Raw genomic sequence first — 24179 nt, 5'->3', positions numbered from 1 at the left:
TAGTAATCAGAATCAGTAACCAACTTAACAAAACTATACTCTTATGGGAATCGAGTTTGAGAATCTCTGTTTATATGTCTCCCCAAGTGATTCTGAGGCAGCTGAGCTAAGGACCAGTATTTGGGAAATAATGTAGGTTGTCTTTTGTATCACTAGCTTTCAGATATGTTGATAAGCAGGAGCAGTGTGTTTGGCTTACTCGATTGGACCAAAGAGGACTGGAATTGGTCTCACTCTAAATGTCTTCTTTCCACAGTTATCTTCAACTCTATTCCCAAAGGCAGAAAAATCAGCCCTTCACTCGCACCCTTCAAGAACTTCTACTTGTTCTTTGAATAACACGTCCAAACCTTAACATGACCTATAGTGTGCATGATCTGGCTCCAGTTTCTCTCGAGCCACACTTTACCTTATACATGTTATTAACAATATAAGGCCAGGTCAGGGGAAAGGGGGTGTTGATGCGATTTACTCCCAGTGTCTACTTTCTCAGTTAAATTAAGCATAGATATGGAATTGGGAAATTGTAAAGAGCAATAAAAACCTGAAAAATTTCTAAGGAAAATAGTATGTGATTTAGGATGAGAAAAGGGAATGATGATCAATCTCAATGACCCAATTGAGTTGAAAATCATATACCAGTATCTGCAAGAAAATTATGTCATTTCCTTCATAAGCTCAGAAGCACAGAGCACAGAGAATAACCCACAGCACAACTATGTCAGTCAATCAGCTTATGAATATTGGCAAAGCAGAAAGTCAAGAGTTAAGACAATTAAGGTTACTCGTGTAAAAGAAATAGAAAATTCCCAATATGGGCTTAAAAAGGTTGTGCTACTTTGCTCTAAGAATTACAAAGGCCTAAAACCACGGTTTTGCTGCACTTAGTACCATTGTTTTGTTGCACTTGGTCTGTTTGGTAACGGTTTACCATTTGATTTAGTTCTGGTCCCTGACTTGCTTGATTCTGAGTGGCATGCTACCCTAGAACATGGCAAATAAAATACAGCTGGAAGGTGCCAACAGCAGAGTAGGTGACATAATTTTCCAGCACACTAAATGAAACTACCAAGGGAAAGCTACAACAAGGTATTAAATGTTTTATCATAATTGTTTTCCTCTTAAATTAGAGCTGTCACCTGAAAAATACTATTTTTATGGTGATAGCATATCCATGTAGTTTATCTTCTTAAATTGATTATTTGTATTTCATGGAAGACACTACATATCAACCACAAATATGTGCTTCCATTTGAAATGTTGAAGTGTTTTAAAGACAATAGCAGTTATATTTAGCATTCTGCTAATGAGAATTGAATTACATTTTTAAAATAATTTTAGATTATTTTTAATTAAACCAATGTCATATAAATCCAGCTAGTTCAATTTTCAGGTTCATTATTTCCTTGTCCATTTATTTGCTGCTTCTCTTTCCAATATACATTCACATTAATCAAGACCAGGAGCAGCTGCAATGAAGCAAGCAATGTTGGAAACCAAAGGTTAAAATTAATTTATCAATGATATTTACTTATATGTTAAAGGCTGAAATTTCAGGGCACAACATTTTCTCCTGAAAGAAGACACTTCCCCATCACTGTAATGCAGACTTGTGTTATCAAGTTACATCCATATTACATCATTGGGTAGTAAAACTGACCCAAAATAGAAAGTGAAACAAAATACCTTTTCTGCCAAGAGAAAGGCTAAAGACAAAATTAAATAATGGACTTGTTTTCACAAGATTATTTTGACTAGAGCCTTCCTAATTAGATGGAGATGTTTGTTCAAGAGAAGTAGTAGTACCAAAGAGGAAGGAAGTATAATGTAGTGGACGTGAAGGCGGGGAAAGGAGTCTAGATTTTCTGCCATCCCCCCACCTCCCCTGGAATACTCTATAATACTAATCTTCAGGGAGCAAGACAGTTTGGAACATGTGGAGATTGTTTCTTTTTTGAGTATACAAATGCTTTATTTGAACAACCCCAAAAGCTAAATTATTTGTTTTCCTTGATACACAGAATGCTAATTTCATCTTGTGATGAAAAAAAAACACCATTTTTGCCTAGGATGTTGTGAAAGACAATTTTTACAAATATTGATTCAGGCCAGCTGTCCTTTATGCCTTCTGTCTTCATGCATGCTTGTACAATTTAGATAGATACAAGCAGATTTAAAGCATGTTTCCTGATATTTCACTCCTTTTTCTTTTCAGAAAATCCACCGAGTTTGTGCATATCTCATCAGAGTATGTGCATTATACCATTACTGAAAACATGTACATATTATATCATAAATAATTTCGAGACATACATTGTATCCCTTCTCTTTCCATCCCTATCTGTATTACAAGGGGCACCTGGAAGGAGAGCAACCCCATCCTAAAGCACCACTGCCCAGTCCATCATTCATTCCCACTGCTTTTCAGAAGTGTCTGTTGCTATGCAGTGCAAACATCCACACGGGGATGCACTGCTCTGGGAAGCCTTCCTGCTTCTCCTGGCTCAGCACCACCAGCCCACTCTTCCTTATGAGGCTCCGGAGGATGTCCATGTCCCGAGTCACACTGCTGTCAGAGAGATCGAGGATACAGCCCTCACGGGCTACATTGTCCTTCAGTATGATGACTCCATTTTCTTTCAGGCCATCTCGGCACCGGGAAAGAAATGCAAGAAGGTCCTTATCGGTCAGGTGCCCTATAAGGGGAACCAAGTGGATGGGGGAATAGAATGAAATGGTAGAGAAGATGGAAAGTGAGTAGGGAAGAACATGGCTAAGAATCAGGAGACCATTTGTTCACTCATTCATGAGTTATTTAATAGCCTTGTTTAGTTATAGGAGGCTTTGAAAATTTAGATAAGAGGACACATATCCTCTTAGAGAAGGCCCTGTCCCCTGTCTATAAAATTCATTATCCTATGTAGCCTGTCAATTTCATAGGCTTGAGACAAATTATTGTCTACCCCATGAGTCCCTCCATGTCCCCTGGAGAACCCCTCTATAACCACTTCTTTGTGTGACATACACACATACCCCAAAATCAAATTCATGCTGTCTCATTTCCTGAGGATTTAAAGCTAAGAATGTCAAGTTCTGCCAATAAATGGGGATTAACCTTTTTGACTGCACTTTTAAAATTTTTTCAAGTATTTACATTTCTTCGAGGATTGAGGTTGGTCCAAAGGCACTCGCTCCATTTAGGTTGGTTCGAGAACCAACGTAAATACTGGAAGAAACGTAATTTTCTTGTACAGAGAATGTCAGGGGAGAAATCTGGAGGATCAAAGCTTTGTGGGAGTTCACATGACACCTAAGGCTAGCTAAGTGCTTGTAGTACTACAGCTAACTCTTCCCCGTGCTCTCCTTATCTGGCTGAGAAGGGGAGAAGAACCGAGGCAAAACCATGCAGGACTAACCAGAGACCCACTGAATCCAGATGACATCATATCTCCTGAAGGGGGGTGTGAATTCCTGCAGGCTGTAGCAGTGGTAGCTTTCTACTTTGTCACCTTTGATCTGCAGATAGTTCTGGGCTTCAAGGAGGAAGGATTCCATCATATCCACCAGCTCCACACTGTTGAAAACAGGCAATAAGACGTGTTTGCTGACCCTTCCTATCCCGGAGCCGCAGTCCAAGGCACAGTCTGTTCCGGCTCTCCCAGGCCCCTGCAGAAAGGCACCTAGATACTTCAAGTGCAGAGACCCATCCTTGAAACTTGCACACCCTAGTTACCTCTTTAAATCAACTTTATTAGGTAAATTTTATGCAATAAAATGTACCATTTTTTTGTGTACAATTTGATGATTTTGGACAAATTTATATAGCCAGGCACCCACTACCACAATCAAGATATACATTCAATTATCTTTTCAAAAAATAATTGAAACATTTCTAGTTCTGCTTTCTTTATTTATCCAAATAAAGAATTATAAATAAGATTTTTAAAAAATAATATCTTAGGTTTAAACACTTGGCAATTTTCTCCAAAAAATGAGCCATTGATAGCCCTCTGACGATAAAACCTTAATGACTGTAAATTTGAGACAAATCCACAGCTAAATGGTTCTGCACTATAGATTACTGCCATGTATGCAAAAAAGAACCAAGCAGTAAGAAACTTCCTGAGTTTTAAAATTACTTTAAGGATTCATTCAATGGAAACATTTCAGTTTGGGATAATTGAATTTTATCTTTTCTAAGCTAATTTTGAAGGCTCTGAATTAGCTACTCCTCTTGGGTTGATGGTAAGTTTGGGAACCTGAGCTGACCAATGATAACTGCTCCATTCTCAAGCCAGGATTTTATTTCAAATACAGCCCTGATGGCACACAGCAAGTTCACATGGATAAAGGGTAGTTTCAGCAATGTTTCCTTGTGTCCTTTAATGCTAACCGTTGTTCTCTGGGTTTTTTTGGTACTAGAAACTACATGATTTATTGGGCATGAAACTCTAAAAACGGTTCTTTAAGTAGATCTGTGCATTAATGAACTGGGGGTGAGGGGATTGGAAGGTGGTGGGGGTAAGGAGAAATCGGCCAAAGCAAACTTTCTCAAACTTGCTTCTGTAAAATTTAAAAACCTTTTCTGATTTATGAAGATTCAGCTGGTCTAAATTATTTGGTCATAATTGGGATGGTTGCTGAAAAGATTTTGTACTAGAAATTACAGTAACAAGATTCTTGAAGTTGCCAATCAAGATCTCAAGGGAAAAGCCTACTCTTGATTTCTCAGGAACATAGAATAAAAAAAAAAAAAAAAAAAAATTGGCTAAGGATCAAAGGTGAAGTACAAACAGAGGGAAACGTCAGAAAAGCAGCTTTCCAGTCACCCAAATGGCCTTCGTTATGCTAGAAAAGTACAATGAAGAACAAAAAGTAAAGGAATTGTAGCTTCTTTTCAAATGGAATAATAATAGCCACAATTATTATTTATATATAACAAGCTCTTAGCTATAATAACTATGATAAGAAAACTCGACAATATAGATTACTATCCTCATTTTGGAGATGAGAAAACTCAGATTTCTAATATTACATAGTCAATGGCAGAATTCGAATTTGAATAGGAACTGTCTGAATCCAAAGCCAGTTCTACATTAGGGATGTCATCTCAAGTAATAACTCTGATTCCCTTTGTAGTATCTGTCTAATGCTGTGTTAAAAAGAATTGTAAGACTTCATTTAGACTCAGCAGAAAAGAGATCTATGATTGATTAGTGATGCCTGTCTGGAGCATGAGAAGGACAAGTGGTAGTATATTGCCATGCATTTGCCATTTCTACTTAAACTATGCCGCATGTCACATTCAAATATAATTTAGACTGAACTAATTCAGAAGAAGGCCTAGGCATGAATGCTGTAAAAGAAGCATCTTCTAAGTAAATTTATAATATAAAAAAATCAGCAGTATATGGAGAAATTATTTTAAGTTATTAGCAATGATTTTACTAAAAATGTGTGTGCTTAATGAGAGATTCTCATTTCAAATTTTTCTTACTATTACTTGGCCCTAAAAGCCTCTATTGGTCATGTTGCTCTCGTTAGTATAGAAAGTGGTTTTAAAAGTAGAATCCTGTAATAATAAAGCACCATGAACTTTATTGGACACCATAGCTGCCTGAAACTGTGACTGTATTGAAATCTGATGCCCTTGAATGAATATGACTAGAACTACATACAATGTGTGATTTCAAAACAAGATGGTCTTTGTTTTCTTTTTCTTTTTCTTTTGAGTTGGAGTCTCCCTCTATGTCTCCCAGCTTGGAGCACAGTGGTGCAATCTCAGCACACTGCAACCTCCCCCTCCCAGGTTCAAGTGATCCTCCTTCCTAAGTATCCAGAGTAGCTCAGATTACAGGTACGCACCATCATGCCCTGCTAATTTTTGTATTTTTAATAGAAACGGTGTTTCACCATGTTGGCCAGGCTGGTCTTGAACTCCTGATCCCAGGTGATCCACCCACCTCAGCCTCCCAAAGTGATGGTATTACAGGTGTGAGCCACTGTGCCCAACTCATTTTGTTATTTTCATTTATTATGCCATGTTCATGAGTTCATATAAACTAGTAAAACACTATTAGGAATTTCAGTTTAGTTTGGATTCTGCCTATGTATTTTGTTTTGAAGAACATTATTTTAGGTTTATCCAGTGGAGTTAAAAACTAAAATGAAAGGGACTTGTGTCACTGTATAAAAACTATAAAATATAACAAATTAGTAGACCCAGAATTTTTAGCTATCCAATCTCTGAGAAATGTCAAATAAATACCATCAAATAAATACTGATGACTTTTTATGAATTACTGCTTTCACCCACTAAAAAGCTAAAACAGGAAAGTTATCAAATATAGCATTGACATCATCTTGGTATCATTTGTTTATTTGCTAAAGTGAATACATTTGCAACTAGTTTAAACACCTTTTCCCACTGTCTTGTGTCACTGTGTTGAAAGGAAAGCAAAACTTCAAATTAAACAATCTTTCATTTCACAGTTGACACAGGAATAAGTCATGTCAGATACTCATAGTCCCTAACTCTTTGTATCTTGACCTGAATGCTAATCTAGCAGATTACAGCATGAAGGTCAAGTACCAAAATATTATTCCTTAAAAAGGACTGTGTTTGTACTTAGAAGTCACAGCTTTACAATGAGCCTTGTCTACTAAGAAGGGCTCCTTATATTTGTTTCAAAGGAGCAGGCTGCCTCTTTTCCAACATAAATATGCTAGCGCAAGGCTGTTTCCTTTCCCAGGTCTGTGGGCGTGCTTATGGGCTCTGTCTGACCAGCATCCCTGTGGTCAGCTTGGCATTCCACACAGAGTGACAAGACAGCTGGATTACTAACTAAGCTTCTGAAATACTTTTGGATCAAAGTGGGCCTCACCATGAGGCAAGCAGGAGGGATTGCTTTCAGCCAGACTGGAGGAGAGTTGAGGTCTATGGTCCACCAAATAAATTAAATAAATAAATAAATAAATAAATAAATAAATAAATAAAGCAGGGCTTTCTCAGCTTCAAATGGAAAAAATATGTTGTGATTAAGAGCAGGAAGTTTGGTGTCAGGCAGACCTGGCTGGGCTTAATCCCCCGTTCTGTCTCTTACCAGCTGTGTAATCTTGACAACTTATTTAACCTCTTCAAACCTCAGTTTCCACAACTGTAAAAACAGAGCTAATAATAGCACTTACCTCCAAGAATTGGCATGAATGAGATAATGCTTCTAAAATGCTTAGCAGATTGACTCTCTCAGAACCAGCATTCAGTGAAACCAGTCAGCAGCACTGATTTAAAAATACTCCAAGTTAACCTAACCTGTAAATATGCATGGTCTTCATCCCTAGACTTCCTAGTCTTTTATGGCTAAAGCTGATGTCCAGACACTTTGGCCAATAGATATCTCATCCTGATCACATTTTTTCTACTGTCAGGCTCTGGACAAACACACTGGGTGCTCCAGGAAGATTGGATTTGAAGTGAACTTCACCTCAACACTAGAGATATTGATGTTTTGCTACTAATTCAGGTGATGACCTAAACCCATACCCTAATGTTTGTGTTTCTTTTATCAGCATAAAATGGGCTTCAAATTTCAAACCAATGACTTTGTAATGTATTGGAACAAGACCTGTTACCAACTAGAACTTTGCATCCTTAATATAACTAACAGCAGCTTTATATTGGGGGTTAAGTCTTTTCTAACAACTAAATGCAGTTCCTTAAAATACAATGAATGCATTATATGAAAGCCTGTTATTAGTAGTAATAGCAATAAATTAGATTTATTGAGTACTAATTTTGTGCACTAAAACAGGTGTCTGACATATATTATCTTGTTTGATCTCCACATTATCCTGTGAAGTAGCTTCTATTGTTGTGCCCTTGTCATAAGTGAGAAAACTGACACTTGGTGCATTTAAGTAACAAGCTCAAAGTTGCTTATACATTAAGCAGAAGAATGGAGATGGCCTTAAAGCCCAAAATTTTGACCCCTACAATATACTTTGTCTTCATATGATATGAAAGTAAGGAAGTAGGGGTTGACTCAATGCAAGACTACAAAAGGATAACATTCTTTCAAGGTAAAATCAAAACTATATACAAAATAGTATAAAAAGATTCTACTTTCATTGTTTTTAAACTGAACATACTCATGTATTTGCTTCCTACGTCTCATTTTTATTATAGGAAATCAATAAGTCAATCCAAGATCCCAAAGGGCATGATCTCTCATCAATCATTTGAGTATCAAATGTTTATGAGACTCTAAAAGAGATGTCTTCTTTATTCCCAAATTTTATATCAACACTGCTAATTCACCTTCCTCTGAAGCATGTAAGATTAGTTGGCAATAGGAGGGTGAAATGTCAAGTGGCATAAACCAGTGATATAATATTTATCATATCATAAATAGTTCATCCTTTCTGAACATCTTAAAACTGGATTTCAGGCTGAAATCTTGGCTGAGCCATATGGCTTAGTCGTGACTTAAGTAACAACACAGAGGAATGTGAGCTTAATGTTTGCAAGGACTTTGCCTTCTCATCAAGCTGTAGTTGAATAACTCACCCCAACAAATTTCCTAAGAAATTTCCGAGATGCCTGGATGTCTGGGCTGGATAATTCAATGAAATTTCCCATCATACCCTCTTCTGTGGCTGGTACTTCCTGGTAGAAAAGTTTAGCTCTGGCATAGAACTGCATCTCACCATTGATGACTTGGCTTGTTAAAGCATACAATTTCACTGCAAATGAAACATTATTAATAGTTATTAATATTTTTTTTTTGAGACAGAGTTTCACTCATGTTACCCAGGCTGGAGTGCAATGGCGCCATCTCGGCTCACCGCAACCTCCGCCTCCTGGGTTCAGGCAATTCTCCTGCCTCAGCCCCCTGAGTAGCTGGGATTACAGGCACGCACCACCATGCCCAGCTAATTTTTTTGTATTTTTAGTAGAGGCGGGGTTTCACCATGTTGACCAGGATGTTCTCGATCTCTTGACCTCGTGATCCACCCGCCTCGGCCTCCCAAAGTGCTGGGATTACAGGCTTGAGCCACCGTGCCCGGCCAGTTATTAATATTTATAAGATTAAAAAGCTTAGCCTTATGCATTGCATTTCCTTTTAAAAAGCCTATGAATCTGTGCTGTGGATAAAAGAGCACTGATTTGAAGTCAAAGATTTGGGTTTGAATTTTGGCTCTTTGGCTTACATGCTATGTAATGCTGGGAAAACTTCCTAACTCCTCTGATCTTCAGAGATTACATCTATAAATGACAATCATGTAGCATTTTCATGATTTAATAGCTATAGTTTAATAAACCCATGACTATATCACTGTATTAAATATTTTAACAGTGTTAGCTACAATAAGATAAAGAATGTCGTCAATTTTGTGGTAAGTTTTATCTCTGAGCTCCAAATGTTTTCTGAGAAATTTCTCATTAAGCTTATAATAAAGTTTAATGAAAAAATTACTTCTAATCATAAGGTACGGGTAACTGTTTTTATATCTTTTTCAAGCAACACATATCCAAATATGTCTTCATACCAATATTATGGAAATGTCCTTGAACTCTACATTGTGAAAATAAATTTGTAACAAGAGACATAATATTATTGTGCAGCCACTCTGTACTAGGTAGTATGCCAGGCACATTCACATATAGTTTGTCATTTCATTATTTTCAAAAATGTATGAGAAAAATATGTGTTCCAACTTCTGAAGAATAAATGAGAGTACATGTAAGTGTGTTTTCCAAACCAAAATTCACCCATGCAGATATAAAATATTTTCATCAGAAGACATTCATAATGAAATGATAAGCTGTAGATTAAAGGATGAAACTTCCAGTTCCAGATTGTAGGCTGAGTACATGCATTTGTCTTCTCTCCCTCCCAATATTCCCTGAGAATTCTCTTAAAACACTAAACCCATAATAGTGAAGAAAATGAGAGGGCATTACTGATGGATTCATGATTCCAATAAATTTCTGGAAAACAAAAAGCAGATGGAACAAAGCTAAAGAATTTGCAGACCAAAATAGTCACAAGAGAAAATTACATTCCAGACTTAGAATCAACAGGAAGGCAAGTGTAAGAATGAGAATGAAAGCCAAAAAAAAGCATTAATCAAAACTCTGTCTAGAGAACAACCACGTGAAAAGACAAGTGCACCCTCCTACAGCAGACAGCACAGCTGTAATCCTAGAAAAGGAAAATGTGTTTGTTGTCTTAAAAAATAATAAATAGATAAATCGCCTAGGAAGAGCTGGACCAGTTAGCATTAAAATTTTAGAACGCTACTCATTTTCACGTATAGAAGACTCCAAGTGCTATCACTTACTCCCACTCATCAGAGTCTGGTAAAATCTACCTGCACCTGTAGGGCTTCTTGTCTTTCTCTCTATTTAGGGGACAAGTACAAAACAAAGGAAACCTTATCAATTGCCTAGAATCATTTACCTTGTTTTTTATTCTTAAATGTGGATAAACAATGATCTGCAAACACGTGAGAATAAAGTAGCATCCTGAAAAACAAAGATTCAGATAAATATAATTGAACGCAAAACAAAAATAGTTCCAGAAATAGATGAGAATTTAAGGCAAAATAAAACAAAAAACTCACATTATCTTTGAAGAAATATGAGAACAAGCACATCCATAAATTAAATATAAGATTCTGAGAAGATGGTAATTAAAAGAACAATAAAGAATTCTTAGAAATTGAAGTTTTGATAACCAAAAATTTTTAAATATAAGGTTGAAGAAATTTCCAGAACATAAAACAAAAAGACAGATTTGCAAAACAGAATTAAGAAGACTAGCCTTAGACTTACATAAGCAATTCAGAAAGCCCAACGTCAAGCTAATTAGAATTCTAGTAAACTAATAAAATGAAGGGAAGAAAATCATTAAAGAAAGTAATAGAAGAAAATTCCCTGGAGCTGAAAGCGATTGTAAGATCCAACAAAGTGCTGAGCTGCATAAGCCACATTTAAGCACATCTTTAAGAAATTTCAAAACAGAAAGAGTAATAAGAAGATCTAAAAGTCATTTAGAGGAGAAAGAGTGGTTGACCTTCAAATAGGGTTGTGAGATTTAGGGAAAAAAATAGGACACACAGATTTGAACGTCAGACAAATAATAATTTATTAGTATAAGTATGCCTGAAATAGTACACATTCCAGTGTAAAAACTTACACTAAAAATTATTTGATGATTATGTTAAAATTAAACTTAGCTGGCATCATGTATTTTATTTGGCAACTCTATGTTCATAAGACTAGAATCAGGCTTATATCACAGATCTCATCAGAAACACTGGAAAACAATGACACAGTGCCACCAATATTCAGAGATCAAATTTTTTGAAATGAAAATTAATACCCAGTCAAATTGTCAAAGAATATTTACCTCCTATAGATTCATTCTTCAGAAGATTCTTGAAGCTATATTCCAGCCCAATGAGGCTTACAATCAAAAGAAGATGCACGATGAAAGATGATGTAATTAACCAGGAATCCAAGGAAAAGAAATCCCAAAATGACAGATATGTATCAAATCTGGAAAGAAATCGGTTTATATTACAAGACAAAGCATAGGCTTCAAAAATAATATATTTAAGTAGAATGAGCTAGATCCACGGCAATAGAGTAGGCAAGAAGCAAGGAGATATTATAAATATTCTAAGGAAGACATATTTGTAATCGAAACCACCAAAAATAAAAGATAATTGAAAGCTCCAAGAAAAATATACAGTGGTTAAAAAATGTTATGATCAGGGCATGAAGCAAGCCAAAATATGGCATAAGTTTGAGTAGAAAAAAATCAAAAAGAAAAATACTTATTTCACCTTAAGAACATTTTTCTTCAAATAATCCTAAGACTAAGACATGGGACAGTGTTCAGAATCAAACAATTACGTAGTTCAAAATTTGATTCTAAAAGTTAAACATATAAAAATCACCATTTATATTACTATGACTATGTTCCATCTGTGGAGTTACATGGACATTTTCCAACTTGGAGACACTGGAGCCAATGTTTGTACCCTGAATCACCATGAGTTTGCTGAAAGGGATAACAAGAACAAGAATCAGTTTCCATGTAGTACATCATTTTCCAGAGACCAGCAATATTATTTATATCCTTCATACATATTAAATCTTATACATAGATTTTAAAAATACAAATATTTTTAAAGTTTTAATAAATACATAGAAGCTTTTTTGCCATTTTATACGCAAATTAGCTACTAATTGAGAACATATAACATTAAAAGGATGGTCCTTATGTTCAAAAACATTGAGAACCATGGACTTACACCAATCTCCCTTCCCTAGCACTTGGTAAAGTGTTGTGTACACAGCAAGTGGCTTAATAAGTGTTTATAAATTCAACAGAGATGATAAAAATCAGACATCACCAATAATATGACTGTTCCAAATTCTGGATGTCTCAGAAAATCAGGCTAGGAAATCACAGCTCACAGAGGCTGCCCAGGGTTAGATGCTGCTCTGAGATCATTGGCAAGCCATAGCCCAGGGCTCCCTTGATCCAACCAAAGCAGCAAAGCAGCCACACTCATCATCACCTGCTTAAGTCAACTGGTTGGTGCAGTCTATTAAAACCCTTCATCTAGAAATAGGAATGGCCCATTATGCCAGCAACATTTAGACCACAAGTGAATGCCAATCTCAGCAGGCATCAGACTCAATAGGTGGGCTTTTATGGTTATGGGCTTGAGTTCTCATTTTCACCTAATTGACAGCAGCATTTCACTAAAAAAAGATATATGAGGTGTCATGTTCAGCCCCAGGTTCTCCCCTCCTGATAGCTTCTGCAATTGTGCGTATTGACTCAGATAAGTTAATCAGTCACCAGCACATGGCTTTTTACTATAGAAATATATATACTGGCTAATTAAAAAATTGCAATGTCTCTGTGAAATTTGGGGTAGTTCAAGACAAAAACTAGACACTATTTGTTTTTTATTTAATGTAGTATTTATTGCTTGACCTACATTTTGAGTTCAATTCCCAAGAACCTTCTAACTGGTTACTTGTAGTGAAAAGAAAAATAGAGTACAAGTTCATTTACTCTGAAGGAGAATAAAGATGAAATTTCAGGAAAAGGTTAATATCCAAGAGAGTTTACATTGAAAGACAATTTATTCATAATTCAGTTGTTAAGCCCTAATACAACATTCAGGAAATAAACATAAAGCTCAATCTCTCTCATGGAGATTACAACCTAGCACAGGGGAGTTAAGTCATATGGCTGCATGCTCAAAGAATAATACAAAAAAATGGCTTTGGCATGCAGCAGATGCCTGCAAGTAGCAGCAAGAAGACTCCAAAAGACCTTAACCATGAAGGATACTTTTGATTTGGGTTAGCAAAAACAAAAATCAGCAGGAAAGAAATGTCACAGGGTGTGAATTATCTGGATAAAACTCAGAATTTTCAGATGCCTCCCTTGAGAATATCTTTTGCAGGTAACAAAATAATTTTGTTGCTTAAGGTCTCAACTTCTGACTCTAAGATGAAAAGAAGTAAATTTACTTTGAGGAAATGTGCTATTTGATGACTTTTTCTGTCTTTCGATATAAAAATTTTGAGAAAAACAGAATGCTCACTCAAAATCTTAATCTAGACCTGAAAGGAAATATTGATCCAGTGTCAGAGATAGGGACAACTCAAGGCAATATCATTCAAGTTGGCAATAAAATGAAGACTTTCTGACAAACAGGAATTTTTGTTGATAGCTACGTGCTTATTTCTGCTGAATATCCTCTTTCCTTTCTTCTTTTTTTAAATGGTTGAATATAGCTATTTTAAAATGCCTATTTATTCCAGCTGTTGGACCTGTTTGTCAATTAAAAATTGATCTAAAATTCTCCAGAAGGTATGTACGTTACGTTTAGACAGTAATTTTGAAATTATTTGAGTCTGATAATATTTGATCAAGTTAGGCCTTTGTAACGGGGAAAAAAAAAAAAAAACCCAGTTAGTAGATGCCCCCATGAAGTGTAAGACCTTCCATAAAAGAGATTTGCAGGTGAGCCCTTCTCGATTTAGCCATTAAAGAAGTAACAGTAAAACAGGAAAAAAAGAAGAAAGAGAGGAGAGAAGGAAGGGAAGGAAGAAAGAAAAGGAAAAAGAGGGAGGAAGGAAAAAGTTATAGTAAGATATCCCAGATTTGTTTGCCAGCTCTGACACTAATTTGTTTTATGAGCTTGAAGAGGTTACATAACTTGTGTGAGCCTCAACTTCTTCCTTATGAAGAGGTAATGATACCTGTGTTAGGCTTTTCTTGTGTTACTATAAAAAAACACCTGAGACAGAGTAATTTATATAAAAAAAAAAGAAGTGTTTAATTGGCTTATGGCTCTGCAGACTGTACAAGAAGCATGGCGCTGGCATCTCCTAAGATTCTGGGAGGTCTTAGGGAGTTTTTACTCATGGCAGAAAGTGAAGCCAGAGCAGGCATGTCACATGGCAGAGCAGGAGCAAGGGAAGGGTGGGGTTTTTAAACAACCAGATCTCATAAGAACTCACAAGGAGGACAGCACCAAGCCATAAGGAACCTGTTCCTATGGCCCAAACACCTCCCACCAGGCCCCACTTACAACATTGGGGATTATTTTCATTTTTTGATTTTTTTAAGACAGAGTCTTGCTCTTGTCACCCAGGCTGGAGTGCAATGGCATGATCTTGGCTCACTGCAACCTCCACCTACTGGGTTCGAGTGATTCTTCTGCCTCAGTCTCCAGAGTAGCTAGGATTACAGGTGCCCACCACCACGCCCAGCTAATTTTTGTATTTTTAGTAGAGATCGGGTTTTGTCATGTTGGCCAGGCTGGTTTCAAACTCTTGACCTCAGATGATCCACCCACCTCAGCTTCCCAAAGTGCTGGGATAACAGGCATGAGCCACTGCACCCAGCCTGGGGATTACATTTTAACATGAGATTTGGGTGGGACAAATATCCAAACCATGTTATTCTGCCCTGGGCCTCCAAATCTCATGTCCTTCTCACATTTCAAATTTGCTTCTCAATAGTGTCCCAAAGTCTTAACTCATTCCAGCAGTAACTCAGAAGTCACAAGTCTCATCTGGAGATGAGTACCTTCACCTACAACCCCATAAAATCAAAACAAGTCATTTGCTGCCAAGATACAATGGGGATACAGATATTGGGTAAACATTCCCATTCCAAAAGGGAGAAATAGGTCAAAGGAAAGGGATTAAAGGTTCTTCACAAGCTTGAACCCCAGCCAGCAGGGCAGTCATTAAATCTGAAGTCTCCAAAATAATCCTTCACTCCATGCCCCACATTTTGGGCACACTGATATGAGATGTGGGCTCCCAAGGTCTTGGGCAGCTCCCCTCCTGGGCTATTTCATACTGAGGTTGTAAGCTGCTGGTGGGTCTGCCATTCTCAGGTCTGGAGACAGTTGGCTCCCTTCTGACAGCTCCGCTAGGTAGTGCCCTAATGGGGAATCTGTGTGGGACTTTCAACCCCACATTGCTCTTCCACATTAGTAAAGGTTATGTCAGTGTGGGGGCTCCGCTTTTGTAACAGGCCTCTTCTTGGGTGCCCAGGACTGCCCATATATCCTCTGAAATCTAGAGGCTTGGCAGCCTCTGCCACTCTTGCACTTTGTACGCCCACAGGCTTAACACTATGTGGAAGCCACAAGGCTCACAACTTCTCTCTTTCAGAGCAGACACCTCAGCTTCATCTGGGCTCCTTTGAGCCGCAGCCGGAGCTGGAGTGGGATGTGGAGAACAGTGTTTTGAGGCTACACAGGTAGCAGGGCCCTGGGCCTGGTCCCCTGAAACCATTCAGTTTTCCTATGCTTCTGGGTCTATGATAGGAGAGGCTGCTTCTTAGATCTCTGAAATGCCTTCCAGACCTGTTCCCCATTATCTTGGCTATTAGAACCTGCCTCACTTGTCATGCCAATCTCTCTAGTGAGAGGTTGTTTCACAACCTGCTTGGATTCTTCCTTGGCAAAAGCTTTCTTTGCCACATGGCTATGCTGCAAATTCTCAACTTTTATGCTATGCTTCCCCTTTAAATATAACTTCCAAGTTTAAGTCATTTCTTTGCTTCCAAATCTTGGTTAAGCTGTTAGAAGCAGCCAGGCTGCATCTTGTACGTTTTGCTGCTTAGAAATTTATTCCACCAGATATGCTAATTCATCACTCTTAAGTTCAACCTTCCAGAGATCCCTAGGACATGGATACAATGCAACTAACCTCTTTGCTAAAGCATAACAAGGGTGACTTCTACTCCAGTTCCCAGGAAGTTTCTTATTTCCACCTGAGATCTCAGCAACCCAGCCTTCACTGTTTCATGTCACTATCAGCATTTTGGTCACAATGATGTAACAACTCTAAGTTAAAGTTCTAAATTTTTCTTTATCATATTGTCTTCTTCTGAGCCCTCCAAATTCTTCCAGCCTCTCCCCATTACTCAGTTCCAAAGTCACTTCCACATTTTCAGGTATCAGATGCTTCCATATTTCAGGCATTTGAGGAGCAATGCTCTACTCATCAGTACCAGTTGTCTGTGTTAGGCCATTCTCACATTGCTTTAAAGAAATACCTGAGACTAGGTAATTTATAAAACAAAGAGGTTTAATTGGCTAATAGTTCTGCAGGCTGTACAGGAAGCATGGCACTGGCATCTGCTCAGCTTCTGAGGAGGCCTTAGAGAACTTTTACTCATAGCTAAAAGTGAAGCAGGAACAAGCATATCACATGGCAAGAGTGGGAGTAAAAGGTGGGGTTAAGTACCACACAATTTTAAACAATCAGCTCTCAGGAGAACTCATTATTGTAAGGACAGCACCAAGGCATGAGGGATCCATCTTCATGACCCAAACACTTCCTACCTGGCCCCACCTCCAACACTGGGGATTACCTTTCAACATGAGATTTGGGTGGGACAGATATCTCAAATATATCAGAACCTATCACACAAGGTTGATGGGATTATTAAATGAGATAATGCGTGTGAAAACACCTAGTATGGTGCTTAACCTAGAGTAGAAGCTCAAATGCTACCCCTACCCTCCTCATTCTATTTTTCACCCACAGTGGGTGGGGAGAGGTGGGAATTTGTGTTTCTGGTGAAATCCAAGTTTTAAATGTTCCAGGATGCTAGAAAGCTGTTACTACCAAGTCTCTGAATTGCGCAGAGAAACCCTCTAGGTTTTATTTGTTCCCTGTAGGCTTTAAGTGTCTGGTGTTTCTTATCTCTAAAATAGGGCACTGCCTATTCTAAAAGTTGTATGGGGCTTTTTTATTTTCTACTGAGGGCTAGTTTAGTGTTTCCTGACTTCTAAATTAGGGAAGGACAACCTACTTTCTCAAATTCAGCAAGAGTTCTATCCCCTACCTATATGCTAAGTGTCTTCCTAATTCTCTGTACTTTCTTGACCTCTCTTTCTGACCTACTATCAAATCTGAGAAGGCCAGAAGTCAAGTGGAGATACTGAAGACAGATTTTTCATGATGAGATTTGACTCAGCAGTCCCCATGCTTCCTTTGCACCTCTGTAGAATTTCATAGTGGTCTCTATCATTCTGTTACCACATTTTTAAAAAGTCTTTGTGTAGGTCTCTCTCCTACACTAAACTCTTGAGGATGAGGCTGTATCTTATTTTTTTGTAACTCTAGCACTTAACATTATGCTAACTTTATGATGGGCCTTCTTTGAATGTTCATGGAATAAAAGCTGGCTTTTTGGTTTGACTAATATATGATTTCAACAAAGAGCTGAATGGTTATAGGGATTAACTGACATAAGCGCACATAAATCACACCTTTGGTATCATTTATGAAATACCTGTCCTCCCAATTAGGCATACTCAAATAATTAAAAAATAGTAACTATCATTGATCAAACAAGTTACATGTCATACATATGCAAAACATTTATATCAAACTGAATATGTAAGATAAACATTATATATCCATTCTACAGAAGAAGAAACCAAAGCATTAAGAGATTAACTAAATTGCCCAAGGCTAAGCAGCTAGAAAGTCATATATCTGGGACTTGAACCCAGGTCCATTTAACTAGAAAACCTATAGATTATCCATTTCATACTCTGTACCTAAAAATATATCTGCTAAATTAAAAGGAAAATTATATTTTCTTCATTGCTTGAAAGAGGAAAAAATGGTCTTACAGCATTTGTATTGCACAGGTAACGATAAACATTTGAAAATGTATCACTGTGCAATGAGTTGTGCCGCAGTGCTTATCAAAGGAACGAAATAAATTTTTGAAATACCAATAGCTGCACGGTAAGTTTTATTCTGGAAGTTCCAAGTGCTTTATAGGAAATGTTGTTATTAACTCTGGCTTTTAACTTTGATGCCAAAGGGGTAGCTAAACAATCTACATCTTTGCCATCAAAGTTAAAAGCCAGAGTTAATTTCCTCCTCAGAGACTGATTCTTCTGAAAAGAGATCAGTGCAAGGAAGGATACCTCCTGTGTGCCAGGCATTATGCTAGGTACTTTCGTGTCATCTCTTCACATTTTCTCTCTTAATCTTAACAATGATTCTATAAGACTAGAATTATAATCATCATTTTATAGATGAGTAAGAGAATCTGAGAGACTCTGTAACTTAGTATCACATGGAAAAGAAACACTATAACCAGGTCCTAGCTTGTGCCTGTTTAAAAGCAAAGCTCCTGGTCTTTCTGTTAATTCACATGGAACCATTGTTCTACACATGAAGTTGGGCTAAGGCTTTAACAATGTCTGAGAGTAGTAGACTTTGCTCAATAATATAATTAATGAATATCCATTGACTTCTATGTGTTCAGAAATGTGGATAGCACTAGAAGAATCACTGAGTGTTAACTTATCCCTCAATGATTGTTACTAAACATGGAGATGTTATCACAACATCTCCAGCTGGGCCCTTTGAGCACTGGTATACACACTGGAGATTTATATTAACTTCTTTTCCTGTTCTGTTTCCTATTGGCTCACGAATAGCCACTTTTGGGAAATTTGTTCACACCAAGTTTCTAACAGAAATTTGGTTGGTGTAACTAAATTATATAAACCTACTTATTGGCCTGCCTGTCTTGATTATCTCAATAGAAAGCCAATGCTCTTCATAGGCTATGTTTGTTCTCTATTCCTGTCAAATCATAAAATATGGTAAAACTTATATTGCTGCCCACATTAGTTAAGTTTTCATTTACATTGTATTATGCAGTGCTTAAAAAAAGATCACGGAGTTAGATCACATGGGTTCTAATCCTGCTACTCAGCTCACCACCATAGGATCTTCGGCAAGTTACTTAACTCCCCTGGGTATCAATTCTTCAAATATAATATGGGAAAAATAACAGCACATTGAATAGGGATGTTATGAAAATGAACTGAGATAATATATGCAAAATACTGAGAACAATGGGGGGCTTGTTCTTCTTTTTGAAGATCTGTTAAGTTCAACAGCATAGCTAAGTCTTCCACTGGAGATTTTTAGTATACATGTCTTTGCTATTCCATGAATCTCTGAAGCTTGCCAGGGATGTTTCAGCAGATTTCCCCATGAATGAATGCCACCACATAGTGTGCTGGAGTGAGACTGGCTGCCTAATGTAGGCAGTTGGAGAGAGGAAGGAAGGAAGGAAAGAAGGAATCAAAGAGTCTGGTTAGCCACCGTTCTTTCCATATAATTACCCCAAACAACAAACTCTCTGTGCAGACCCTACAGGAGAAGTTCCCTAACCTTTTTGAAAGAAGGGCTTTATTTTCATTTCTATGAAGTCTTGCAATCATCAAGAGTAGAGGAAGCTGACTCTAAAACACCTTAACAGAGCTGGAGAGGAAGCATCTCTTCTGGCTAAGTTTTATTTTGAGACTGAAAAACATAATTAATACTGCAGCCTGAAAACTCTCATACTTTGAATTACGGTTACTGTCTTTGGTAGTGCCTGTCATAGAGAAAGCTACATGTTGACTTTAAAAGAGGCCTGGCTCAGCGGAAGGAAATAAAGAAACTAATATTTACTGAGGAGAATGACTTTTACATATATACCTGCATTTAATCCTTCAAACAACTCTGCTATAGTTTTAAGAAAAATTATACTCAGAGGCTTCAGTAACTTGCAGAGGTTAGTTTTCTAGTAGTAGCAGTGCAAAAATTTGAACTCAGAACTTCGCTGATCTGCAATTAATTATTAGTAAGAAGCCATTTAATTCATTTAACAAATATTTATTGAGTCTTTCCTATGTTCTAGGAACCACGATAAATGCTAAATAGATACAGAAGAGGGAAAGATAGGTGAGTCTCTATTCTCATGGAAATGAGAATCTAATAGGTGAACTAATACATGCAAATGCATTCCATAAATATAAGTTATAACCTCCTGGGGAAAGAAAACAAAGTTTAAATGAGTGAATCAAGGATTAAGGGAAGCTTTCTAATTGAATAAAAGTTGGACTGGCAGATAAGACTTACATGCAGATTCATTTCTGAACATTCGGCTTCTGCCATTAGAGGAAAAAACTGTAAAAATCTAAGTATTCACAGAACTGACAGCCTGATTTCCCTGCACCCTTAGTTTAAAAGGATTACACAGTTATTTGTAGATTTGCATCCATTATCACATTATAAAATCCTGAAGAATGGAATCCTTTCTAATGCAGAGTATTTTGACAACAATGAAATTCCATAAATGTCTCTTACATTGAACATGACTGAAGTGATAAAAAATAAGAACTGTCTGGTATTTCTATCTCTAAAATACAACATTTTTCCCTGTGGCAGAAACATTTGCTAGTGATCAGATATATTTGTGCTCGCTTCATATTGCCCAACATTCTTGTAGTTCTGGTCAATGAATTCTAAACAGATGTAATAGATGTCCCTTGGGGCTGAAGCATTTAAGAGTTAGTAGACAAAACTTTGGCTGCTCTCTTTCCTTGCCTAGTGACTACTGATGTTCCAGCTGGAAAAGCCTCTGTCATCCTGCATCCCTGAATGCCTATGTGGAATATAATCTCCCCTCCACCTCCAATAATGCATGTTGAAAATGATAGGAAGAAAAAAATAATTGTTATTGTTCAGCTACCAAGATTCCAAGGTTAATTTGTTATTGCAGCATATCCCAGTCCATACTGACTAACATAGCCCTCAATTTCTAATCATCAAAGAGGTACTGTGAATGAGGCTAGCTCTGTGACTCTCAGGGGAAACTGATTCCGGTCAAATCATCAGGGTCAGAGCAAATAAGCAATGCGCATTTATGGAAAGCTGCAAATAAGTAAAATGAAGGCAATGTTGGCTTCGAATAGAGTAATGGTTTTCAAACTGTGTTTATGGAACCCCGCAGGTATTATAGAAGTGCCTCAGGAGACACTGGTAAGTCTAAGAGAAAAGACCAAGAAAGGGGCCCTGCCCCCAATTCTATGCAGAAAAGTTTCACTTTTTCCTGTATTTTACATTGGGCTTCCATGGAATATTTTGTCAAAAACTTTGCCTTTTGATAATATGTTTTATAAAGGTTGAAAATTATTGGTAAACCATTAGCATATTTATAAAGAAGAAAAACACAAAATCAAGATGATTTTATTGGATAAAAAAAGGGATTGAGGCCAAATATAAATTATAGTCCACTGTGCGAAATTAATTTTCATCTGCTTTTCAGAAGAGACTATTGTATTTAACTTTTTAATTCATCTTCAGCTGCTTTCAAAGGTGACTTCTTTTTCTCTCTAGTAAATATTTTTAAAGTTTGGCAGTCATCTGCCTGTTAATGACTCTCTTCTTAGCCATTGTAATTGATATCTTTCTCCCATCTAATAAAACCAAGGCTACCAAGCTGCTCTTATTGAGGTATGGCCTGAAGAGTGTCTCCAGAAAAGCAATGCGCTGGTAGTATATAAAGTGACTAGAACATCATCACCTTCCACATAAACTACTCTTTTTTTTTTTTCCTTTTGGAGATAGATGAGATGTATTATATGTCCTAAAAGAATTACTCATGGGCAGTATGGTCTACCAGAAAAAGCCCTGGACTTTGTCTTTACTTTGGTATTACTATATCTAGATTAAATATCATCATCTCTAAATTTTATTTCCCTCATTTGAAAAAGTAAGATGGAAGGAAGAAGGAGGGAAGGTAGACAGAAAAAAAATAAAGATAACTTACCCTATCTATTCCATAGTATGACTGTGAGAAACAAATTAAGTCATAGATGAAAAAAAGTTTTATAAGAAAGTTATGTAAATATGAGATGAAGGTATTTGCATGTTTAGAATTAAAGATTCCTCATAAATGGATTTACAAAAAGAGGTTTCAGGCTGCTAACATTCAGTTGCCTGAATGCAATACAAAGAATTATGTAGCTGCTTCCACCGCTGGAAACCCTGACCACATCAAGTACACAATGGGGCTTTCAGACGACCTTAAGAAAACAGACTAGGCTGGTACACAGCCTTCTTGCTTTCATTGGGGGAAAATATAAATCAAAGGGAGAAGGGTACTTTACTCTTTAATGGTAAGTTATTTCCTCTTCAGTGCTATTTAGGATGCCCTGAAGTAACTGCTTTTACAGAGGCTGAGAAAAGTAGAGTAGGCAAACCAGATAAGCTTTTTATTGCTCTATTGTCTAATTCTCTGAAAACTAGAGGAAATTATAAAAATGGAGACAGACTATTTTTCTCTTAATATTCAAAAACCAAGCTAAAATCTTCTTTTAGGCTCTCTGAGGATTCTTGTGATTCAAGAAGACCAAAGAGGATTGTAAGTGTGTACACAAGCACACACACAAAAACACACACACATACCCAAGCACATTTTGATCTATTATTATTCAGTCTTTCTTTTTAACTCTTATTCAATACATTCATGCTTTAATACTCTCATCTTTGAGTTATCAAGTTTGCACAATTAGAATTTTTTGTAACTATTAAACATGTCTAAGTTTTTATAAGCCTGATACTCAGGCAACGCACACCCGGAGAAGCAAATCATGGTGCCTGAGGGTGCATGGAAATCCCAAAATAAAGTTCTGATTCTATTTTAGGCACTTAATCTATGTATTCTCCATGAAAGAATTCCATTGAAACATTTCAGCCCAGTGACGTTGGTTGTGGAGCTTTTATCTGAAAAGTGTCCTTGTTTTAAATTCTTCTCTAGAAGCCCCATGACCTCACACAATCCCTTCAGTCATTTCTCGTTTCTTATCTAGTAGCTCCGACTCACTTACCCAGGGGAATTTTTTCCAGCAGGTAGAGATAGCTCTGAAAGAAGTCATTTCGAATGGCTTTGTGAAGGATAAAAGACATGCTATGTCGGCAAAGTTCATCGTCGGTCTTCTGCCAGCGGGATCTAAAGGCAAAATGGGCTCCCAGGTGGGCCATGACAAAGGGGAGAATAATGATTCCTACAGAGAAAGGAAGCTTGCCTTGCTGTTTCTTTGAATTAGCCTTCTCTTCCTAAATGAACTTGAGACTGTCATTTTAAACCGGTCCCCTGTCCATCTATATCAGGACAGGCTGTTATGGGGTGAGGGGAGGAGGGGCAGCACACAGAGGGAGGGAGGTCAGGCTCTTGGCACATCTTCCCATCTGATTGCTTGGGCGACACCACTCCAAGCCAGCAGGTGCTAAGTAAAGATGAAAACAGGCTGAGAGAGATCCTGCTTCATCCAGGAAAAAGCATGCCTCTCTCCTTTAGCCGCCACTTCAAACAGGCAAGAGCACAGCCTGTTAACACCCTGAATATTTGCCTTAATTTGATTTCTAAATTGGAATAGCCTAATTTCCATTTCAAAGAGTTGTGAATATTTTGCAGGAGATCTTGTTCCCTGATTTCCATCACTCCTGCTAGAACACTGAATCCTTAAGTTACGAGGACCCTTCAAAGCCGTATAAGCCACCCACAGGTGACAAGCTCCTTTCATCAGTACAATTTCTCCCAAATCATTTTAGATATGTATATGTGGTTTCATATTTTGAAGGATCTTCAAGAGAGGCAATTATTTGAAAGCTTGTTTTGATGTTAAATATCCTTCTCTGTCAGCAAACTCTTCCATTTAGCTTGCTGTAAACAACTATTCATGTAAGCCTGTTTCTTCCTCCCTGCCTACTATGGATATGATTTCTTACTCTTAAGTACATTTGTTTT

The 24179-nt window shown here is 37.4% G+C and overlaps 1 protein-coding gene across 1 annotated transcript; it reads right to left on the bottom strand.

Moving 5' to 3' along the window:
• Positions 1-1332: 1332 nt before the first annotated feature.
• Positions 1333-23692, bottom strand: METTL11B (methyltransferase like 11B). The gene is made up of 4 exons (XM_017534142.2): positions 23260-23692; positions 8567-8742; positions 3417-3666; positions 1333-2696 (listed from the first exon to the last, which is right to left on the bottom strand). Exons 1-4 carry the CDS (start codon positions 23411-23413, stop codon positions 2425-2427), a joined length of 852 nt encoding a protein of 283 aa, XP_017389631.1. The 5' UTR covers positions 23414-23692; the 3' UTR covers positions 1333-2424.
• Positions 23693-24179: the final 487 nt, after the last annotated feature.

Source organism: Cebus imitator, unplaced genomic scaffold (genome assembly GCF_001604975.1).
Source record: "Cebus imitator isolate Cc_AM_T3 unplaced genomic scaffold, Cebus_imitator-1.0 Scaffold84, whole genome shotgun sequence".
Lineage (NCBI taxonomy): Eukaryota > Metazoa > Chordata > Mammalia > Primates > Cebidae > Cebus > Cebus imitator.
The sequence above is the reverse complement of the archived record's forward strand: the minus strand, read 5'-3'. Positions and strand labels throughout refer to the sequence as shown.